This window comes from Mytilus galloprovincialis, chromosome 14, assembly GCF_965363235.1.
Source record: "Mytilus galloprovincialis chromosome 14, xbMytGall1.hap1.1, whole genome shotgun sequence".
NCBI classification, from domain to species: Eukaryota; Metazoa; Mollusca; class Bivalvia; order Mytilida; family Mytilidae; genus Mytilus; species Mytilus galloprovincialis.
Genome location: NC_134851.1, coordinates 49,842,945 through 49,865,026, shown reverse-complemented (window position 1 = coordinate 49,865,026; position 22,082 = coordinate 49,842,945). Strand labels below are relative to the sequence as shown.

General features: G+C 32.9%; 1 protein-coding gene across 1 annotated transcript in view; it reads left to right on the top strand.

Moving 5' to 3' along the window:
• Window positions 1–22,082, top strand: part of LOC143059615 (uncharacterized) — a 45,178-nt gene extending 23,096 nt beyond the window's left edge. The window contains exons 14-24 of the mRNA XM_076233132.1: window positions 3,215–3,280; window positions 4,442–4,501; window positions 5,704–5,754; window positions 11,743–11,796; window positions 13,632–13,721; window positions 16,330–16,395; window positions 16,897–16,920; window positions 19,670–19,696; window positions 20,859–21,019; window positions 21,529–21,657; window positions 21,939–22,082. Coding sequence (XP_076089247.1) covers window positions 3,215–3,280; window positions 4,442–4,501; window positions 5,704–5,754; window positions 11,743–11,796; window positions 13,632–13,721; window positions 16,330–16,395; window positions 16,897–16,920; window positions 19,670–19,696; window positions 20,859–21,019; window positions 21,529–21,657; window positions 21,939–22,034 — 824 coding nt within the window. The 3' untranslated portion in view covers window positions 22,035–22,082. The remainder of the gene's footprint in view (window positions 1–3,214; window positions 3,281–4,441; window positions 4,502–5,703; window positions 5,755–11,742; window positions 11,797–13,631; window positions 13,722–16,329; window positions 16,396–16,896; window positions 16,921–19,669; window positions 19,697–20,858; window positions 21,020–21,528; window positions 21,658–21,938) is intronic.

Here is a 22,082-nt window from a genome sequence, read left to right as displayed (position 1 = left end):
CTTCTCATTATTATATCCTTGAATAATTACATTAGCTGTATGTTTCATTATTATACGTTATTCTGATTGGCTAACTGCACATGACATGTTATTCCGTAAGCATTTGCATTAGACAATAACATTTATCATTCATGATGACACGAGGTCCCACAATAAAGTGCACAGGTGAATTAAATAAAACTCGATAAAAATCGTGTTTTCAGGATCCTAGCTAAAAATGTAATTATAAGTATTGAATGCTTCTTTTTGTAACTTTATAGGGTTGTAAAAGCGTTTACCTTGCGTACATTTTTAGAATGAAGCGCTTCCGCGCTTCATACAAAATGTACTTCGGTCAACGCTTTTACACCCCAATAAATTTACAAAAAGAAGCATTCAATTCTTGAATAATAAACAAATTTTTTATACTGATTGATTGATTGATTGGTGTTTTAACTCTGATTTACTTTGTTATGACGGTCAGTTAACATTGGTTGAAGAAGCCAGAGATTCTGCAGACAACCGCCGACAATATAAGAGTTAGTGGAGCCTGCCACGTGTCGTGTTTGAATTCACAACTTGAGAGTTGACAGGCCAGTAGTATAATAGTTCTACTATTTAGACCTATAAGCCTCCGAGGCCCAAAAAGCTACATTGTACTACATTAATACACTATGGATTCATTTATTTTCTTGGGTATACATTTTCGTGGATTATTGAAAACTTACATATTCGTGGATAGTTCATTTCCTGGTTTTGCCATTCACTGTATACAAAGCATATTGAAAATATGATATTTTTTGAATATTTGAAGTCGTGGTTCACCTTTACCCACGAAACTCACGAAAATTGGTATCCAACGAATAATAAAGAATCTACAGTAGACATGACATAACTTATGTTATTGAAGTTCTTAGACAAATCAGACAATCTTTTATGCGCGTCTGGCGTACTAAATTAAAATCCTGGTACCTTTGATAACTATTTACACCACTGGGTCGATGCCACTGCTGGTGGACGTTTCGTCCCCGAGGGTATCACCAGCCCAGTAGTCAACACTTCGGTGTTGACATGAATATCAATAATGTGGTCATTCTTATAAATTTCCTGTATACAAAACTTTGAACTTTTTGAAAAACTAAGGATTTTCTTATCCCAGGCATAGATAACCTTAGCCGTATTTGGCACAACTTTTTGGAATTTTGGATCCTCAATGCTCTCCAACTTTGTACTTGTTTGGCTTTATAAATATTTTTGGTTTGAGCGTCACTGATGAGTCTTATGTAGACGAAACGCGCGTCTTGCGTACTAAATTATAATCCTGGTACCTTTGATAACTATTAATGTTGCACCTTTCTCTTATTTGATTTTCCGCACGGCAATACTTAGTATATAAGGAGATATAGTATATCGACGAATACTATTTATTGAACACTTCTGGTTCTTGATATTGAACACTTCTTCATAAAAACATCTTTAGGTACAAACACTTTTTTGAATATTTTGCATCATGTTGCAGGTTTTAAAAGATGCACCTTTTTCATCATATAAAATCTAACAAGAAGAAAGATTACTCATTTCATATTATAACAAATTTAATCTAAAGCACTAAATTAAGCTTTCTCAGTGATATTTTTCATCAGGGAATTAAAAAAATTTCAAACACATAAGCGAAATAACCATGAATGCGCACAAAAGGAATCCAAATTTATGGGTATCATATTTTTAAAACCAAGTAAAAACGAGATGTATGGGAGTCTAAATTAAAAATGAGAGAATTTGGTCATATTTGCCACAACGTAGTTTGTATTCATATATGTTCAAAAATATAATAGAATTGATAGGTCACCGCGTATTTTCTCAAACTACAGGTTGTGACAAATTGACTGATTTTTTTATGGATTATACAGGAAAAACATCATTATGTGATTAGCTAAACCAAATGATAGAATTGTAAAATAAAATACGAGAAGATAGCTTTTTGAAAATGCTTTGAGAATATCAAAAGAGAAGGTAGCGTCACCGTGCGTTTTTTCCGGCTAAAATACAGAATAGAAAATTTCATGTAGATTCCTTCAGAACATGAAATTTTTCAGAGTTATCTCCCCTTAAAATGCCAATTTAAGGACAATAAGCAAAAAATAACCTTCAATTCTAAAAGTATTAACATTTATAATCTTATAAAATTGTTCTTTTAAATGCAAATTCACATCAGTTATCTGCATTTCTGCATCAAATTTTGCTACTTTGATTGAAAATATTTACCTTAGACTCTCTGTTTTTTTAACAATCCAAGATGGCGAAAGACACCCATACCACCTTAAAAGATAAATATTTCCCCAACAAAACGACAGACGTTTAATATCCATCAAATACAGTTGATATATGGACACCATAAGTTATATATACTTTGCCTGAAATAAGTGGTCAACAATGTTAATTCACAAAAAAAAGAAACTCTCCAAAGACGCCGGACATTTGATTTTGTACGCAATATGAGCGTTAGAAAATTTGTGTTCTTTGTTTCATCGGGATACGAACCATTTTTTTCCCTGTGAGCGGTTGTCTTACTTATTCAATAAGGATTAATCCATCATTTTCTACTTAAGAAAATTCTTTTTAGGACTATACAGTTGTTTTCCATTTGTTTGATGTGTTCAAACTTTCGATTTTTTCATTTGTCCGTTTTGAATTTTCCTTGGAGTTTTGTATTTTTGTTATTCTATTTTTTTGTTTCTATGTCGTTATGGCAATGTGATTGTACTGTGTCAAGCAGCCTACTATAGCTTCATGTAATTGAGTAATGCCTTTATATAAAAAAAAAGAAAATGTGGTATGATTGTCAATGAGATAGCACTTCACAAGAGACTGAATGACACAGAAATTAACAAATATAGTACATCATACGGCCTTCAACAATGAGCAAAGCCCATACCGCATCATCTGCTATACAATGCCGACAAATGACAAATGTAAAACAATTCAAACGTAAAAAAACTAAAAAATTAACGAAAAACAAATATGTAACACAACAACAAACGACAACTACTGGATTGCAGGTTACTGATTCGGGACAGGCACATACATACGGAATGTGGTGGGTTTAAATATGTAAGTTGTCGCCCAACCATATACATGATATTAAAGACTAGATAATGTTATGAACAACACATTATGGTTTCCTTCTCATAAACAAATTATAGATCTATCTAATAAATGATGACTATTGTTTCAGTCTGGGACTTGATTTACAACATTCGAAGCCAACCATGCAGGCATGCGGCAGCCGAAATAGTTTATGGTATGTTTACAATTTTTAAAAATGTATTTAGATTTACTAGTATTTAACAGTATGAAAGCAAACTTATTATGAAAATGATTATCGCAAATTGAATATACTACCATTTTGAACATGGTTGCTTATAACCATAACAAATTTAACAAGTTATTAAAGATATCTGCTGTTCGTTAACGTTTGGCTCATAATGGATACACGATAAGATAACAGTTTTTAAGGATTAGTAAAATACCTTTGAATTTAACACTTTTTATTTGTCGTTCCTAATAAATGTTTGTCTTTTTCATTTTTAGCCATGGCGTTGTCAGTTTGTTTTAGATTTATGAGTTTGACTGTCCCTTTGGTATCTTTCGTCCCTCTTTTATGCTTTTTAAAGAGTTATTTGACTTCAACATTCATATTTCGGTAGTTTACAAATATTGCGCAGTTCAAACTATGCATTGTTGCTTGGATTTGTAAAAGTAAGTTTATTTTTATTTTGAAGAACATCCAATTTGTCATTCTAGGGTAATAACTCCTCCAATTACCAATGAAATGGAATTTTTCTTTTGTCGTGCTTTAATACTTTATCCGAGTATAATAAGCTTAATTTAACTGAAAAATATTCCTCCCCCTTTTTTTTTAAATTAGTGAAAGCTGTTTCCATTTTGATTTTGAATAATTCGATTTTTTACATAGACCTTATTTGGCCTTTGTTGAATTGGCTAAAAATGTCTTTTTGTAACTACAAGCACGCTTAGATAGTTCGTTTTATTAATTAATTTGTTTGTTTGTGATTATGATTCGCGCCGATCTTGTGGTACAATGTCGCCTTTCTCGAGTATGAATTTTACCTAATGGATTTTATCATCAGCTTTTATCTTTATACAAAATAACTTCACGATTCAAACCATTGCATAATGGTCGTATTATCCGTCCGGCAGATTCAAGTTTCTCTTCTACTTCGCTTGGTTTCCCGTTATCAAATTGTTTCTTCAATTTTCGTATGGTTGTGGTGCTGTCAATCCTTGTTGGAAAGTACGTTGTCGAACGTTTTCGTTAACAGCTTCCGACTTCATAAAAACAAAACATGCAAGTGCTATTTCATCGTTTTTTAAAACATAGACTACAAAAGATTGACATTATTCAAAGAACTCCTTAATTGTTTCTATTTTGTCGTTCTAGACAAACTTCACAACTTTAACATCGACCAATGCGAATGCAGTGGTTCATTCACCCACTGGCGTGAGTATAACTTTTGTGACTTAAACAATGTCATACGATAGCTATTGTAAAAAGCAATAACGGTCAAATAATAAATTTTGTAAATTATAAATGATACTTTAATAAAATAAATCACTTAAAATTTGTGTTTGATTCAACGGAACGTTCCTGTTGATTCAATGAGAAATTGGTTTTGACAATGGTTAAGTTTATGGAAATTTTATAATTCTGTGTGTTTATGTCAAACAAAATCACAATATTACGAAACATGTATACAGTTAAAAGAATTTGGTATTTTGAACTCTTAAAAAATGGATTGTACAATTACATGGTATATATCATATACAGTAACGGAGTAAAGGAGCTTAAATATGAGAATTGAACATTTGAATAAGATTTAGAAAAAGATATATCATCCTTTTCCACCTCATACCGATATTAAGGGCCGTCTACATGCTGTGAGGTGAGAATTTGTTGGTTTCATGTTGAAGGCTCACTATGACTTCACGATAGAGATCAGCAAATAAAGCACTGTTTCATTGCTTTTTGTGTGTAGTTAGCTGTGCGCATACAGAGACCACACTTACCCTTTTTCTAGAGAGGTTAAAATTACTAAGATAGTTTGTGATAAAAAATGTATAGATTATCGGGTTTTCTACACCTTGATATCGTAAAATATCAGCAGCGAGCCACAATGTGAACCTTTTTGGCGAGTGAGCGCAGCGAACGAGCTAAGGTTTCACATTGTGTCGAGCGGCTGATATTTTATTATATCTATACGTAGTAAACCCGATTATCTTTTTGTCGTCCTATTACTGGTCTTTTCTTTCTCCCTAAGACAGTTTCACGCTTGACGAAAGCAAGCTTGATAACTTCTCCTCTTGCATTGTGACGTCATTGATAACTTCTCCTCTCACATTGTGACGTGGCTGATAATGCCTGATCTCGTTTTAAAGTCTTGATACGAGAATTACGGAGCGACAGAGCAGGGTGATATAGACGTAGGGAAGGACGATAAAAAATCATACTTTCGATCAATCATAAAAATATTCCTTTTTATAATAAATTATAAATTAAACAAGAAGACCAGTCAATACTCAACCTGCGCGCCACATTAGTGGACTAAAAATTGAAAGGTAAAATCAAATATGAAAACATGCACTGACCGAAAAGATTTTGAATTGAATATGTGTTACTTTTACTGTTGATTCTCTTTACTTTAGCCTTACATTCTTACAAGTATCAGTCGGAACACTGTGACACACACTTTGTTAGTAAGTATCAACATATTAAGTATACCTTACGATCCTACAAGTATGAGTCGGAACACTGTGACATACACTTTGGTAGTAAGTATCAGCATATTAAGTATACCTTACGATCTTACAAGTATGAGTAAGATCACTGTAACAGACACTTTGGTAGTAGGTATCAGCATATTATGTATACCTTACGATCTAACAAGTATGAGTCAGATCACTGTAACAAACACTTTGGTAGTAAGTATCAGCATATTAAGTATACCTTACGATCTTACAAGTATGAGTCAGATCACTGTAACAAACATTTTGGTAGTAAGTATTAACATATTAAGTATACCCTACGATCTAACTAGTATCAGTCAGATCACTGTAATTTCTTAATGAGGAAAAATTATTTGAAAAGTATGTGTAAATTATATCAGTAGCGATGCCTTGGTAACGTTACTATTGAGCTGATGATATTCAAACAACAGTGGTAAACGAAAACACACATTACTAATAAGGTGCATCCGGAGTTCTCGAATCAAAACATTTGAAAACAGGATTTCATGAATGCACAATTATATATTGTCTTCTCGAGTATAACATACAACTGATTATGAAATATTGATTTCATATTCGTTTCCGACTAGTTTGAAGAAGAATATCAACGCTATACAAGAAAAAACGAACTCTGCCAAAAGAATTCAAGATATTACGAGGCAAGACAAGACAATATTTTATTATTGCATGATAAACCTCACCGAAAACTATGACATATACAAGATCGTCGATAATAAATAATTCATGCTCGAATAATTACATTACATGTTTGTTTAATTTTAATACGTTATTTTGATTGGTTAACAGCAATCTTGCGTCATTATGAAATTAACCTTCAATTCATAATAAATTGTAACATTCATGATGACACGAGCTTCCACAATACAGTGCACAGGTAATGTTTTCATGATCTTTGCATAAAAATGTAATTATAAGTTTTGGATGCTCCTTTTAGAAATTTTATACCACGAGGCTATCACAAGCCCAGTAGTCAATATTTCGGTGTTGACATGAATATCAATCATGTGGTCATTTTTATGCCCCACCTACGATAGTAGAGGGGCATTATGTTTTCTGGTCTGTGGCTCCGTTCGTTCGTTCGTTCGTTCGTTCGTTCGTCCGTCCGTCCGTTCGTTCGTCCCGCTTCAGGTTAAAGTTTTTGGTCGAGGTAGTTTTTGATGAAGTTGAAGTCCAATCAACTTGAAACTTAGTATATATGTTCCTTATTATATGATCTTTCTAATTTTATTGTCAAATTAGAGTTCTGACCCCAATTTCACGGTCCACTGAACATAGAAAATGATAGTGCGAGTGGGGCATCCGTGTACTGGGGACACATTCTTGTTTTTTTTTATAAATTTCCTGTTTACAAAACTTTGAATTTTTCGAAAAATTAAGGATTTTCTTATTCCAGGCATATATTACCCAAGGATTTGTATAGTAAGAAGGATTGGAATCTCGTGGGCTTTTGCATAGACTGTAGTATAATATCTTCTGCGGCGCGAGATTTTGTGAGATTACCCGTGATGCATCTGGAAAATGCTAAACTAGCTCTGATTAATGGCTGACATTTGCATCACCTAAACAAATAGACATCGATATGTAAGTATCTACAATCTATATTTATCAAATATTATGCTTGAAATAAGAAGTTTAAAATGGTTCTGGTGTTATGAATAACTTTTACGATCGCAGTAAGAATACACGGCTCCATAGAATTAATTTGCATATTGACCGAAGTGACCTCACCCTATCCCGCCTATATGGCGGTCCTATCATCATTTTCTATTTTTATACTCCTTCCTCAAAAAACGGAGATGAGTGATAAAATTTATATTTTCTGATAGATATATGATTTCTTCGTGTATTGAGTAAATTTCGTAGTGATTGATGCATTAGTTTTCCTATTTTTTTTTACGTTTCTTTGAGTTGATTACAACAAAAATGGCGTTCTGGAGCGAAAATGGGGGTGGCTTTGGAAAAATGAATAAAGTTCTTCAATTGGCCTAGATTAATGTTCAAACATGTTTACAAACGTAAAACATTGGTGATAAAGTGTATTGAAGAAAGCTCAAACCGCTAAATAGGGGAATTGTGATACTTTTCTGTCTTTAAACATCAATGTGGTTCTCAGATGAACCGCAATTTACCAGGCCTAAATTGGGAGGGGATCCAGTTGTCATAATAATCTGATACTTCCTTCCTGTTTATACCGAAATGAAATCGTTAAACATGTGTTTTGAAATAGTTTTACATCAATTTTAACTAGCCATGTTCCATAGAAAACTCCATAGATTTGCCTTTGCCGATGTGGAAAGGGACAATGTATGGATGGTAATATTTTCAAATGTTCAGCCCAGTGTTTACCAGCATCATGGTATTGTGAACGTACATTGTGTACAAATGAATGTACATTTTTACTGACATCAAAATAATTATACACCAACACAGCTCATCTACTTTAATGCCTTTAATGATGTATGGGTAGTGCTGTTTTGGTCTTCATTATAAATCACTGCCCCCCTTTTATTATGCATGTTATTATTATGGACTCCCTTCTTCTCTATCTGTTTATAAATTATACCACATATCACATGCATTACAAATTAAAGTCCAATTAATTATTATGCCTGTTAATTATGGCATTTTGCTAGGCTAAATAATGTTTTCCTGCAACAACTTCAAATCCAACAATGCAATGAAAGATTTTTTCCTGCAACGGCGTCAAAGCAAATAATTAAAATAGCAAGACGTCATAATTTTTTTAAACCTGTGCATTACAAATATACCCGAGCTTTATCTTTTCTAGAACGAACTGCTCTAAACTATACTTCAGTCAAGTCCAGTTAGAGTTTTATATATGTTATCCAAAATATCTAACATTTATTCCTTTTATTGTTATTTTTGATTTTTTGTTTGTTTGCGACATCTTTTGATCCTACAATATTGCAAAATATTTTATTTTAAAACAATAGAAACATTGCTACAAATATAAATTATTCCTGAATTTGCATAAACCCATAGAAATCTAACATAAATTTTGCAAATATAATTATTCGAGCAGAGATCTTGAGGTAGTATTGCTATTGTTAAGGACATATTTGATATTGGAATTGTTTAAGCCATATGATATTGTATTATTATTGCCACATGTAACTATATTACACCTTTTTTTCAGTATTTTCCAAATGCTCAAACTGGTGAATGTTAAGAAGAAAAGTCTAGGCACAAGGATTCAAGTCCCCAAAAAAGTCTAAGCAGTTGTGTGCGAACAGCAGTTGGCTATTCATGCCCTTATCATGTGGACTAACATATATACATGATATAAATTGCATGCCTTCAAATAGAAATAGAAATACTAGTGTACAACTGAATGCCACTTTTGACCAGAACGTTCCTCTGAATATCATTTATGGAGGATATACCAACAATGTTTCATTGGATCATTAACATTTAATCTCTTCTACTTTTTTTTTTATCCTAAACTTGAAAGCTACGCTTTGTGTGTAGGGAACTTTGATAGTGACTTGATAGATGATCGTGTGATACCTGGGTTAAATTGGATTATTTCTATATTTTAATATAAAAATAAATCATTGAACATCTTCTTTGAAATTCCATTACATGCCAGATTCATTTAATACTTCAAATCTGCTTGGTGTTGAGTGTATATTGACGATGTACATGTATGTGTAGTAAAATAAGCAAGGAGACATGGGATATGATTGAAATGAGACAACTATCCATTCAATATCAAATGAAGATTTTTAAAACTAGTAGTCTACATGTACAATGATTGAATCAATGAATGTATGTCAATCACCATCAACAAAACCCATGCAGCATAGCAGGTCGATATATATTATCACATGAAACCAACAGCCCATACATAATACATGCACAAAAAATTGTTTTTATACCAAATTTGAAGTTTAGACATAAGAGTTAAGAGATGCGGGATGTGGTATGATTGCCAATGGAATGAGACCGCTCAGTTCACCAAAGAAACAAATGATGTTGATGAAAGCAATTATTCAATCTATTGTTATTTCTTATCTTGATAGACAAAAATTGTTTTACATGTATTATACAGTATATTCGTAATTATGAGCTATAAAATCAATACATGTACAAGGCAAAATTGTACAAAAAGTATCTTCTGTTAGACAATAACCATTTTATAGTTATCATGTACGTCTTAACAAAGACATTTATTGTCAAAATAGTTTTTATACCAAATTTGAAGTTAAGACCTAAGAGTAAAGAAATGTGGTATGATTGTCAATCGAATGAGACAGCTCAGTTCAACAAAGTTCATATGATGTTTAAGTACCGGTAAGCAATTATTCAATCTTTCCTTGATGGACAAAAGTCAGTGTTGTACATGCATATTAGTAACTGTGCGCTATAAAGTCAATACAAGGCAAAATTGTACAAAAAGTATCTTCTGTTAGACAAGAAACATTTTAGTTATGTTTACAAAGACATTTATTGATAAATATCTATAGACACTACAGTTTAGACCTACCAAGCATGAAAGTTACAAACAGAAAAGTATTACTTTTGTTTTAATACTTGATGTAAACTGCTGTTGCGTACCTCATATGAAAGTGTACCAATGTACAATCAGAAAAAGATAGTCTTCTTTGATATATGACAAGTCGCTCTTTTCAAGTTAATTTCTGTATTATACATGAATAATACATAACCAGGAATAATTCCATGACTGACTACTTGAGAGGCCGTTATACATGTATGACATGTATGACAGAGAGCTGACACTATAAAATTGCCCTATCAAATTCATGCACAAATTGATGAACGTGCTCTGATAAGAAACAAAAGTGCATTTAAAGATGTAATGTTATTAGTACAATTAAAAAATTTTGCTTGCATTGATAATTTATAACACACTGGCTAACGTTTCTTTTATGCCTATATATGTTTATGATGATTGAAACCGGCTACAGTAACATGCAGAGGCAGTTTTATAGGGTTTACCAGTGGGCTCCCTCTTTAACAGTACTTGTTCCAAACTTATGATAATGACTAGCCACTATGTATATAAAACGCAATGCAGTAATTCGTCCTGAAATGTGTTGTCAGTTCTTTTTTGCCACAAAAAATGTTTTGCACCTGTTTCCCGAGATTGAAAGAGTTTCCGAAGATGCAAATTCGCATATAACTATAATGACATAATTTAAAAGAATAAGATTTTTTTTAATTTCTTTGACAATTGACTGAAAATAAAAAATTACAGAAGTTAACATACAAACACATTGCCAACTGCCGTCATACACATTGCATTACAATGTCCATCAAATAAAACAGTTAAACTATGCTTTTTCGTCAATTGAAACTTGAGTGAAAATCAATAATTATTACGTTTAAGAATGAACAAAGTCCTTGACCATTACAACATTGTCTATACGTGACAAAAATAAGAACACAACTCGATGCATGTGTACAAAAAATCACGTTCCGATATCGTAAGTGACGAGTATTAGTAGTAGTAATAGTGGCGAGTACCGAAGTCTCGCCGCGGAAGAGATTACGATAAACCGCGAGATTCCAATCCTTCTTACTATACAAATCCTTGTATTACCTTAGCCGTATTTGGCACAACTTTTTGGAATTTTTGATCCTCAATGCTCTTCAATTTTGTACTTGTTTGGCTTTATAGATATTTCCATTTGAGCGTCACTGATGAGTCCTATGTAGACGAAACGCGCGTCTGGCGTACTAAATTATAATCCTGGTATTTTTTTTTGTAAAAGATGACCGTGCGCACATTTTTAGAGTGAAGCGCTTCTGCGCTTCATACAAAATGTACTTGAGTCAACACTTTAACAACCCAATGAATTTACAAAAAGTAACATTCAATTCTCAAATAGTATGATTCGTTGCTAGAGTTTTATAATGTAAAATAACCTATAATTATTCTCAATACCTTTGCAGCTCTTCTAACGCATTATAAAACCTCCAACCTACAATGTCACAATAATCTGTTTAGTAAGTATCATATATGAATCTTCTACTTCCAAAATATTCTCCTCTGCTTCTAAGTGTCAGCATTTTAACATATGGCAATACAGTTTGCAAATCTATCAGAAATGTTTAAGGTTGGTTTATAAGTTGTCCGCAAAGACAGGGCATCGAACACTATCGTGTTAAAATGTAAATTAAAACAAAGCATAGTCTTACTTTGTATTGACGATTAAGTCAAATAAAGGCAACAGTAGTATACCGCCGCTCAAAAGCCATCAATTGATTGATAAAATAATAAAACCGAAAGAAACACAATTATAAGAAGATATCAAAGGGACAATAGGAATACTGAATTGCAACATAAACAAACACCAGCATACAGAGAAACGAACTATTTGATAACAAATATCATATTCCTGACTTGGTACAGGTCATTTTTAGAAAACATAGTAAACCATTTGTCTTCAAAAGACAACTTAAACAACAGCTCCACTAAACCTCTGTTTAAAACTTGCCAATATTCATTACATTGACAAACAAACCGTGCATTGAAATTACTTGAAAATATCTACTGTAGGCAATATGCGGAGTGCCAAAAAAATAAAGATCAAGAAAGAACATAATGCAATATTATTTCAAATCTATCAAAACTACCAGACTGATAGTAATGTACACAAGACCTGTGACTTCTCCGTTTCCCATTATATCAACCTTACTCTTAAATTAAAGGTAGATACAAGAAATCGAAACGTTTTATTACAAAAGAAGAATCAAGACGTATATTTAAAGAGATGGGTCTTTAATTGGTACTGTTTATGTTGTTATTATAGGATAAACGCCTTTTTAACGGAATTTATTGGTGTATAAACTCGACCAGTTCACTTACAAACATATTCGAACTTAAAATGAGTCACTTGGTCCAGTTTATACACCAATAAATTCCTTTAAAAGGCGTTTAATCCTTATAATTCTTTGAAATGATATGTTTGTGTGTGAATTGGTCGAGTTTATACACCTATAAATTTCTTTAATACGGCGTTTAATCCGTATAATTCTTTAAAAATGGAGATATATAAGTAAATTATTTCGCCACACTCGTAACCTCTATCACATGTAAATTGTATATTTGTTTGCGTCAATGAATTGGCCTGGCGCATAAATATAGTTGCTGGTAACGCAAAAATGCGTATAAAAGTACTCCATGACATTTCCTATCTGATAATAAATAAACTGCAAAAACTACTTTTATTATTCAAATGAATGTTTTGCGTTTATTATTTTAACTCAATGATTAACGTGAAGTGAAAGTACATTTTATTAACGTCGAGCCGGATTGTGTTATCGGCGCCGCCATCTTGTTTACATTAGTAACGAAAAAAAGTTCGGTCAACTTTATCGAAAAATAAACAACGGCAAGAACAACTACCGGAAGTCTTCTCAACCAATCATATTAACGCACCCTAATATGCAAATCATATGAGAATTATTACAAGAGAAGAGATGTTCATAAGTTCTAACGGATGAAGTTGATTTAGCCGCTTCGTTTTTAGTGATGGCATCGTGAATTTAATCTGTGATTTAAGTGAACACGATTTGTAAATATTTTTTTTAATTATGTGTCTAATTAGACATATCACCAAATGATTACGTATCATAAGCAGCACATCAGATGTTACTAAAGGAGCAGGAACTGTTTATCGGTCAGCGATACGTTTGCCCTTTATGATTCGTCGTTCTATTACTGTCGTTCTGATTTTTTCCTGCGTTTTGTTTTCTTTTTTACTTTTAGACTCACTTTTCCGGGTTTTTTTTTAATTACAATTTACCTCACATATGACTTTTTAAAACTTTTTTTCTAGTATGGAAAGATTTACGCCAGATTCCGGTTGACCATGATGGTCAATATAACTATAACTGTATTTATCATTTAGCACTAGAAATCAAAAATGGTAAGTTATGCTACAGACAATGTAAATATGTTTGAAACTATTTTGTTTAATGTATCTTTCATCTTGTAATAGTATTAAAACATTTGACTTTTCTACACTTTATACAAGTATGCCACATCCTAAACTAAAAGACAAATTAAAAGAGTTGGTATTGCTTTGTTTCATTAAAAAGAATGGCCAACGAAGATACGAGTATATTGTCTTAGGAAGGGATAAATCATATGAAGGATCACTCTGAATCAAACAAAAAATTCTCTGAAACTGACATTATCAAGACGCTTGATTTCTTGATTGACAACATATTTGTTACATTCGGAGGACATATTTTTCAACAGACTATCGGCATTCCAATTGGAACGGATTGCGCTCCTCTTTTTGCCGACCTGTTTCTTTATTATTATGAGGCTGACTTCATACAGGAACTTCTAAGGAAGAGAGATAAGAAGTTAGCAATATCCTTTAACTTACTTTCCGCTATATAGATGATGTTCTTTCACTAAATAATTCAAAATTTGGTGACTATGTCGAACGCATCTATCCCATTCAAAATAACGACAAAGGATACAACAGATACAGTTAAGTCAGCCTCATATCTTGACTTACATCTAGAAATAACAATGAGGGTCGATTGAAAACAAAACTTTACGACAAAAGAGATGATTTCCGCTTTCCAATTGTGAACTTTCAATTTCTAAGTAGCAACATGCCAGCAGGACCTGCATACGGTATATATATCTCCCAATTGATACAATATTCCCGTGCTTGCATTTCCTATCATGATTTTTATTGATAGAGGGTTGTTGCTCACAAGGATATTATTAAATCAATCAAGAGTTCCAAATGGTGAAGTTAAAATCATCTCTTCGTAAATTTTACGGACGCAATCACGAATTGGTCGACCGTTATTGAATAACCGTTTCACAAATGATATCGGATATGTTTCTTACGTCGTAACTAAAATCCACTTCCCTTTCATAAATGTGACCTACCGAATTAGACTATTTACCGGATTTGTTATCTCATAAGCAACACGACGGGTGCCACATGTGGAGCAGGATCTGCTTACCCTTCCGGAGCACCTGAGATCACCCCTAGTTTTTGGTGGGGTTCGTGTTGTTTATCCTTTAGTTTTCAACGTTGTGTCATGCGTACTTTTGTTTGTCTGTTTGTCCTTTTTATTTTTAGCCATGGCGTTGTCAGTTTATTTTCGATTATGAGTTTGACTGTCCCTCTGGTATCTTTTTCCCTCTTTTAGCGCTATAACATTCAAAATAAAACAAAAGACAAAACTATAACAAGGGAATACACATCATGCGTTTGACAGAGAAACATTCAATGTTCTGCGTACTTAACATGAATTAAACTATCTTTTACATCGAGTTACGTAAATAAATTCAACTTATATTTGTGGTTAGTTAATTCACTTTGGCACAGTCATAAATTTATAGTGAAGTTGGATTCTCATTTGTAAACAAAAACCCGTCGGTTAGTTACATTAATATAAGCTTAAATTATTGATGAGCAGGGACCTCAGTCAAGATTTGAGAAAAGAGAAACTAAAATATTTATTTGAAATGTTGGCAAAATTGCAATCAGCACCGATAGCTATATTTTTTACTTCTTACTAGCCATATTTGTTCCTCCTTAATAGCTATATTTGCTCCTTCTTAATAGCTATATTTGTTTCTTCTCAATAGCTATATTTGTTGCTTCTTAAAGTTTCATATATCAAACAAAAACTGACTTGTGATGACTATACGTGTCTTTATGTCTTAAGAATATTTACTTTTTGCTATTTATAACTATATTGGTGTGTTGTGAAATCAATGTTCTTTGAAATGACTATTAAACTTTTAGATATAATGAAAATTATGACTTTAACTGTGCTAGGTCAAACAGCTCCTAAGCCCGGATAAATCAGAAGAAGCAAATATTTTAAAAGTGCAATTGTACTACATAAAAAGCGCAAGTGTCTTTTTTTAAAAAGCGCTAGTGTTCTTATTTAAAAAAAGGGCAAGTGGAATTCGAAAAAACAACTAAATTTTGTTTCCGGCATTCCAAAATAAGAACAGAAAGAAACATTAAAAAGAAAATTCAACATCGACCTTAAATGCAAATGTGCATCCTGAAACTAACTGGAGGGTTTAGAAAAAAAGAAAATCTGTTGATAATTTCGTAGGCATTGTTATCGGAGTATAGAGTGTGAGATGAATTTGACTATAAATTTGGGAAATGTATTGTCGACAAATTCAAACTATTTTCGCAAACTTATCAAAACTTCATGGGGCTTCTTAAATATTTTGGTTTCCAGCGTTCCTTTTATTTCTAAAAACAATGAAATCATATTATTTTTTTGTTGGTCCAAAAACACATTTCAGGGTAAAAACAAATGCTATCGTACGGTTTTACTATGTCCAAAGTTTGTCCGAAATTATGTGTCTTGCCGTGATACATAGGTACCATACCATAGAGTGTTATCACTACGCTATTTTGTTTATTTGATTTTAAATTACCAAGTGTAAATGTGCCATCCGCAAAGTTGCATATGTGTTGGTATTAAAGGATGTTATTAAATTATATGCCAAAATGATTGTACTTATTTTTACAGCTATGCATTCTTCAACAAATACATGTCAATGTAGGAAAAAGACTATTGTTACAACTGACGCCACAGGTACGATATACAATTCATCGCTTAACTTCCTAATATAATCTATAAGATGCAGTAAAGTCCAGATTGAAACATTTTTTTAGAAATACATACAGGAGATACCAACGCTGCAGTATAAAGAAACTAAAATTCGACAAGACAAATCAAATTAATAACGCACACGGTTGTCCATAAAACACTACGGAGAACACAAGACTTGGCAACATGAACATAAACAATAGGGAATGATTTTTTTCTTCACGTTACCTTGCTCTTCCGCAATTCAAATATAAAGCATGTGATGACGTCATATTTTTTAATGTAGAAAAGACAAAGAACATCAGAAGACAAAAGGTAAAAAAAACCCATAAAAAATGAGAACTTTTTGCCAAACCAAAACCCATTGGTGGTTTCCATGTCTTTGAAGCATGGAATAGCCAGTTCCTTCACCAGTACAATAATCTATTTTTTGCTATCGTATGTATATGTAGAAATGTAGAATGTATATTTTTCTTTATGTTGCAGTTGCAACCACTCAGCCAACTCCAGGTAAATAACTTATCATTTATCATGAATATAAAATTCAGCGTATGACAGCATTTGTATGGTGTAAATTAAACTTTCGCTGGATGCATTGATTAGCAGAATATACTTGCCTGTTCGTGAGTCCTGTCTTGATGCGTCTTTCCTCAAACTATTCCGCGCTTTTCTGAATATAGATTAGACGCAACCGTTGTTTATCGGTGTTCAAATCTAGTAAATCCATTGAAAAAGATACAAATCATGATAAAAAATCAAATCTTAAGGTGATTGCATGAATACAAGGTGGAGCGGAGCGTATCCTAATATGAATGCATCACACGTCATGCATTTCAAAAGTGGGTTAAATGTCGCAATATGTAATTGTACATATTATGCGACTATTCTTGTGTCTAAAATTCGATAGCATAGTTTTAAATCATTATAATGGGTGAGGGTGCCCTTATCCTAATAAACAGGACAATCCTGCTTCATCTGCCAATAAAAACTGGACGCCACGATACAGACAAGAGTTGTGAAAGTAGTGTTAAATACCAACAACCAATCAATCACTCCTATCACTAATTCAAGTTTGGTAACAATGAAGACCAAATACTATTATCAAGTTATTAAAGATGACTTAATTTTTTTTTATTCCTAAACCAGTTGTAAGAATGGTACGGGTTATGTTCTTATCGTTTGTGTTATAATGGTATAATTTAATTTTGGATGTAACGCGTCTTCTGATTGGCTGACGTTATTTTGTTATGAGCCCATAGACATAGTTTAGTCATGTGACCGTGACGTCATCAACGTTTTTTCATGGTTTTCTATGGTTTAACATAAAATGGAATTTAGAATTAAATTATAAGAAATGACTGTAATATTTTTTCTGGCTATTCGAAATAACATAAAAAATGTGGTGCACACTGTTAAATACGCGCGTTATTCAGTGTGCACAAAACTTTTAATGTTATTTCTTCATAGACAGAAAAAATATTAGAGTGGTGCGCTCATATTCTCCGGGGACACAATTTCGCCGTTTTATGATTTTGAGGTGTAAAAACTTTAAAGCATGTCTGAAATGGAAGAATTATTCAGGTAAAAAATATTTAATAACAAATATGATTATTTTTTAAACTGAGACAAAATTTCGGCACTTACTGCAAAAGCCCGAAAAACGGACTACGATTTTCGGCCAATCTCTTAATGAAAAACACGATTTCAAAGAAGTATTTCTTAGTAATTCTTTGGACTGATTGCCCTAACTTTCAGTTCTTTACACCTTTGAAATGTCTGCTAATCATCTATAATGAAATTGATTTGATGAATATTGTTTAAAGCTGCAGTCATTCGATTTTAAATAAATGTGTAAATACGGCGAATATGTGTCCCCCTTTGACAAAACAGCAGGAAATTTCAAACACCCTTTAATCTAACTTTTCAGATGATTTTTTTTCAAACGTACACGTTTTCAAGCTAAGAATATTTAGCTTTTGAAGTTATCTTCATATAGAAATATCAGTATACTTCAATAATATAAAGACCTGAACATAAACTGCAGAAAACATGGAAAGATATGGCGAAAATGAGCACTCCACTCTACAGTCATTCCTTAAATGATTCTAAATCCCTTACGGAGGAATTGTTCCTGATATTCATATGATGAAGACATAACAATTCAATCAGTTTATTTAATTGAGATATGGAGCTGGCATATCAGTAACTGCATGTAGTTCTTCATAAATTCATGTTGATCATTGTCATTTTGCTTTTTTTTTTCAGTCACCCATTCTTACATCAGACTGAGACTTCTTTTTTTTTAAATTGAGTCGTCTGCTGTGCGTATTGCTGTGTAATGTTTTTCCACATTGCCAATTTGGCTAGATGTATAGGGGGGGGGGGAGGGGGGGGGGGGGTTGGAGATTTAAAACAGAAAAACACCGCTTTTTTGCACCTGTCCCAAGTTATGAACTTCTGGCCCATGTTAGTCCTGTATGTTGTTTTTTAAATTTGGTTCATTTGTGTGTTTTGAAATTAAGTGTTACTTCCATTTTCGCTGAACAAGTTTATACATTTTTGTTTAGGGGCCAGCTGAATCTAGAGATGCGGTATCTTCTCTCTGTGCTGAGGCCCATTGGTGGCCTTCGACTGTTTTCTGTTCTTTGGTTGGGTTATTGTCCTTTCGACACATTCACTGTTTCAATTCTCACATATATTCTTAATTTGACCAACATCTAGAAATTGACAAAGAGATTCGGTTGAGAACTGATAATTTGTGTGTATCATATACTTAATAGAAAAAGGAAATAAAAAAGCTCACAATCTGCCTCCGAAAGAAGCATACATTTTTGTTCATGTCCTTTTTTTATGTTGAACTAATAGGAGAAATAATGGTAATATCAAAATAAAAAAAGAACTAAATTACAGAAATCGCTAAAATTTTACAATTATTTAGTGCGCATAAAGCTTATTTGCAAACAATAATAAAAAAATATAGGTCACCGATGAGTTAAAGAAGATATTTCAATGTTAATGCCAACAAATGGCATTTTTGCACCAAAGGCAGATCATTTGGAGCTTTTTGAATGCTAAAAACATTTTTAAAGTCATATAGGGCCAAACTGAATCGATGTTTTTTGTTGCTTTTTGTACCATATCATAAGGTAATAACTAATAGTATTCTAAATAAAATTTGTAATGAAAAAACAAATGTTTAATTTTTTGCCGAAATTTTTGTACCCGCGAGCTTACTTACATATTATTTTTTATGTTTTAGTACCAACAGTCGCTCAGACTACGGCAGGTAAATATAATATAATATATTTTCTTTGAACAAATAATAAGAAAGTTTGTCTTTTAACTCCACTGGGTTTATGCTACTGCTGATGCACTAATCCGGTAGATTGTTTACCGCTGAGTATAGGCCACTGCTGATGCACTTATCCGGTAGATTTGAATACCGCTGAGTATAGGCAACTGCTGATGCACTTATCCGGTAGATTTTATACCGCTGAGTATAGGCCTCTGCTGATGCACTTATCCGGTAGATTTTGTACCGCTTAGTATAGGCCACTGCTGATGTACTTATCCCGTAGATTTTGTACCGCTGAATATAGGCCACTGCTGATGCACTTATCCGGTAGATTTGAATACCGCTGAGTATAGGCCACTGCTGATTCACTCATCCAGTAGATTTGAATACCGCTGAGTATAGACCACTGCTGATTCACTTATCCGGTATAAAAGGATACCGATGAGAATAGGCCACTGATGATGCATTTATCCGGTAGATTTGAGATACCGCTGAGTATAGACCACTGATGATGCACTTATCCGGTAGATTTGAATACTGCTGAGTATAGGCCACTGCTGGTGCACTTATCCGGTAGATTTGAATACCGCTGAATATAGGTCACTGATGATGCACTAATCAAGTAGATTTGAATACCGCTGAGTATAGGCCACTGGTGATGCACTTATCGGGTAGATTTTAATACTAGTATTGATACAAATAATTACACGATTGTACCATAGCTTATTTAGAATACTTATGTTTTTGGGCGTGTTGCTCTTTAACAATTATGCATTTCCAGTACCAATATTGTATATCGCCATAATGGATCCATAAAATGAGCAAGAAAGTAACAGGGGTTAATCAAAAACCACAAATCCAAGAAGATCATACTATGGTTCAAAGAACCATACTATGGGTAAAAGAAAAAGGAAGAAAGTCATATACTAGTATTTAAGTGCAAACAGTTTAGGTTGACGAAACATGTTAATTTGAAATCTCTCTATAGCATAGGTTTTTTTTTATCGTAAATTTATCAATCTGTTATTAATACTTTATAAATATATGTCTAAGACTGAATTTGGCACATACATGCATAGTATTGATATAAGTATATCGAAAAGTCATACTGATTAAAAACTACTGTTTTCTTATCATCTTCTTTTATCTGCAGCTACCTGTAATCTCGTAAAAACTTTGGCTGGAGTTGCTCACAATACGGTAGTTGGACAGACCTCGAAATGTCTCGATGGAATTCATAGTCCAGCAATTTACTTTGTTCAGTCTGCTTGCAGCTTAAACTATCGGTTGTCAGATTTATCACCAGGTCAAAAGGTGAGATTTTTTTTATTGCACAGTTAAAAAATATACCATTAGAGGTCAAAGTACGGCATTCAACACGGAGCCCTGGCTAACAACTAACAACAAACAGGCGCCAACATTTAGCCTGCAATGTACTGTAACATCACAGCATAGAAAGACAGACTATAAAAAAAGCAATTGATAAAAAATGAAATGGCTAAACTCAATTAAAAAGCATACTAACAAAATCTAGTAAACATACACTGAACCGTCATCCGTATCTGAAACAATCGTGTAACATCATAACATAAAGACGCACTCTAAAATATCAATTGAAATGTCTTGAAACTCAAGTAAAAGACATCGTTTTTCACAAACTGTTTTCTTAAACTAGGCTGTTAGTTTTCTCAATTGAATTGTTCTATACTTTTGTATATGCGCACCTTTTATGAGATTTTTAAAGCAAAATATGTTATCGTACCTCCCAAAAAACCGACCAGTATGTAACTTACAATAATGTATGTAACCCCTTTTCGTTTCAGATGAAAGATGTCTGTCAGACCCTTCCACACTACACTGCAGTGGCTCGTTTTGTTGGCAATGTTTTGGACACTAGTGAGACAAACAGAGATGCTGGAATTTTCGTTGGATGTGGAACAGACCACTTTAAAGTAAGAAATGTCAATATGCAATGCACATAGGCAGATGTGATATGATTGCCAATGAGAAAGTATCATTTAAAGAAAAAAAGAAAAGGATGTAAAAGATAACTACATAGTACGGATTTTAGTTCTGGACGTACCCCATAAACTATGATAAGCATTATAAGGAATAGATGAAAATGAAAATCAATTTAAGCAAATATCATTAAAAAAAACACCAAGTAAGACAAATGGCAATCAACGATAACTTTTGGACTATACAAGTTTTATTTGTTTCTGTTTTTTTCCAGGTTGTTACAGCAAATTGTACTACTAAACTACACGTAGAGCACATTCTATTTACCGACCCGAAAGCAGATAGTTACTATGTAATTAATCATCCATAAAAATATTAATATATATAAAATGCAGAAGTAAATGACAAAGATTGGAAA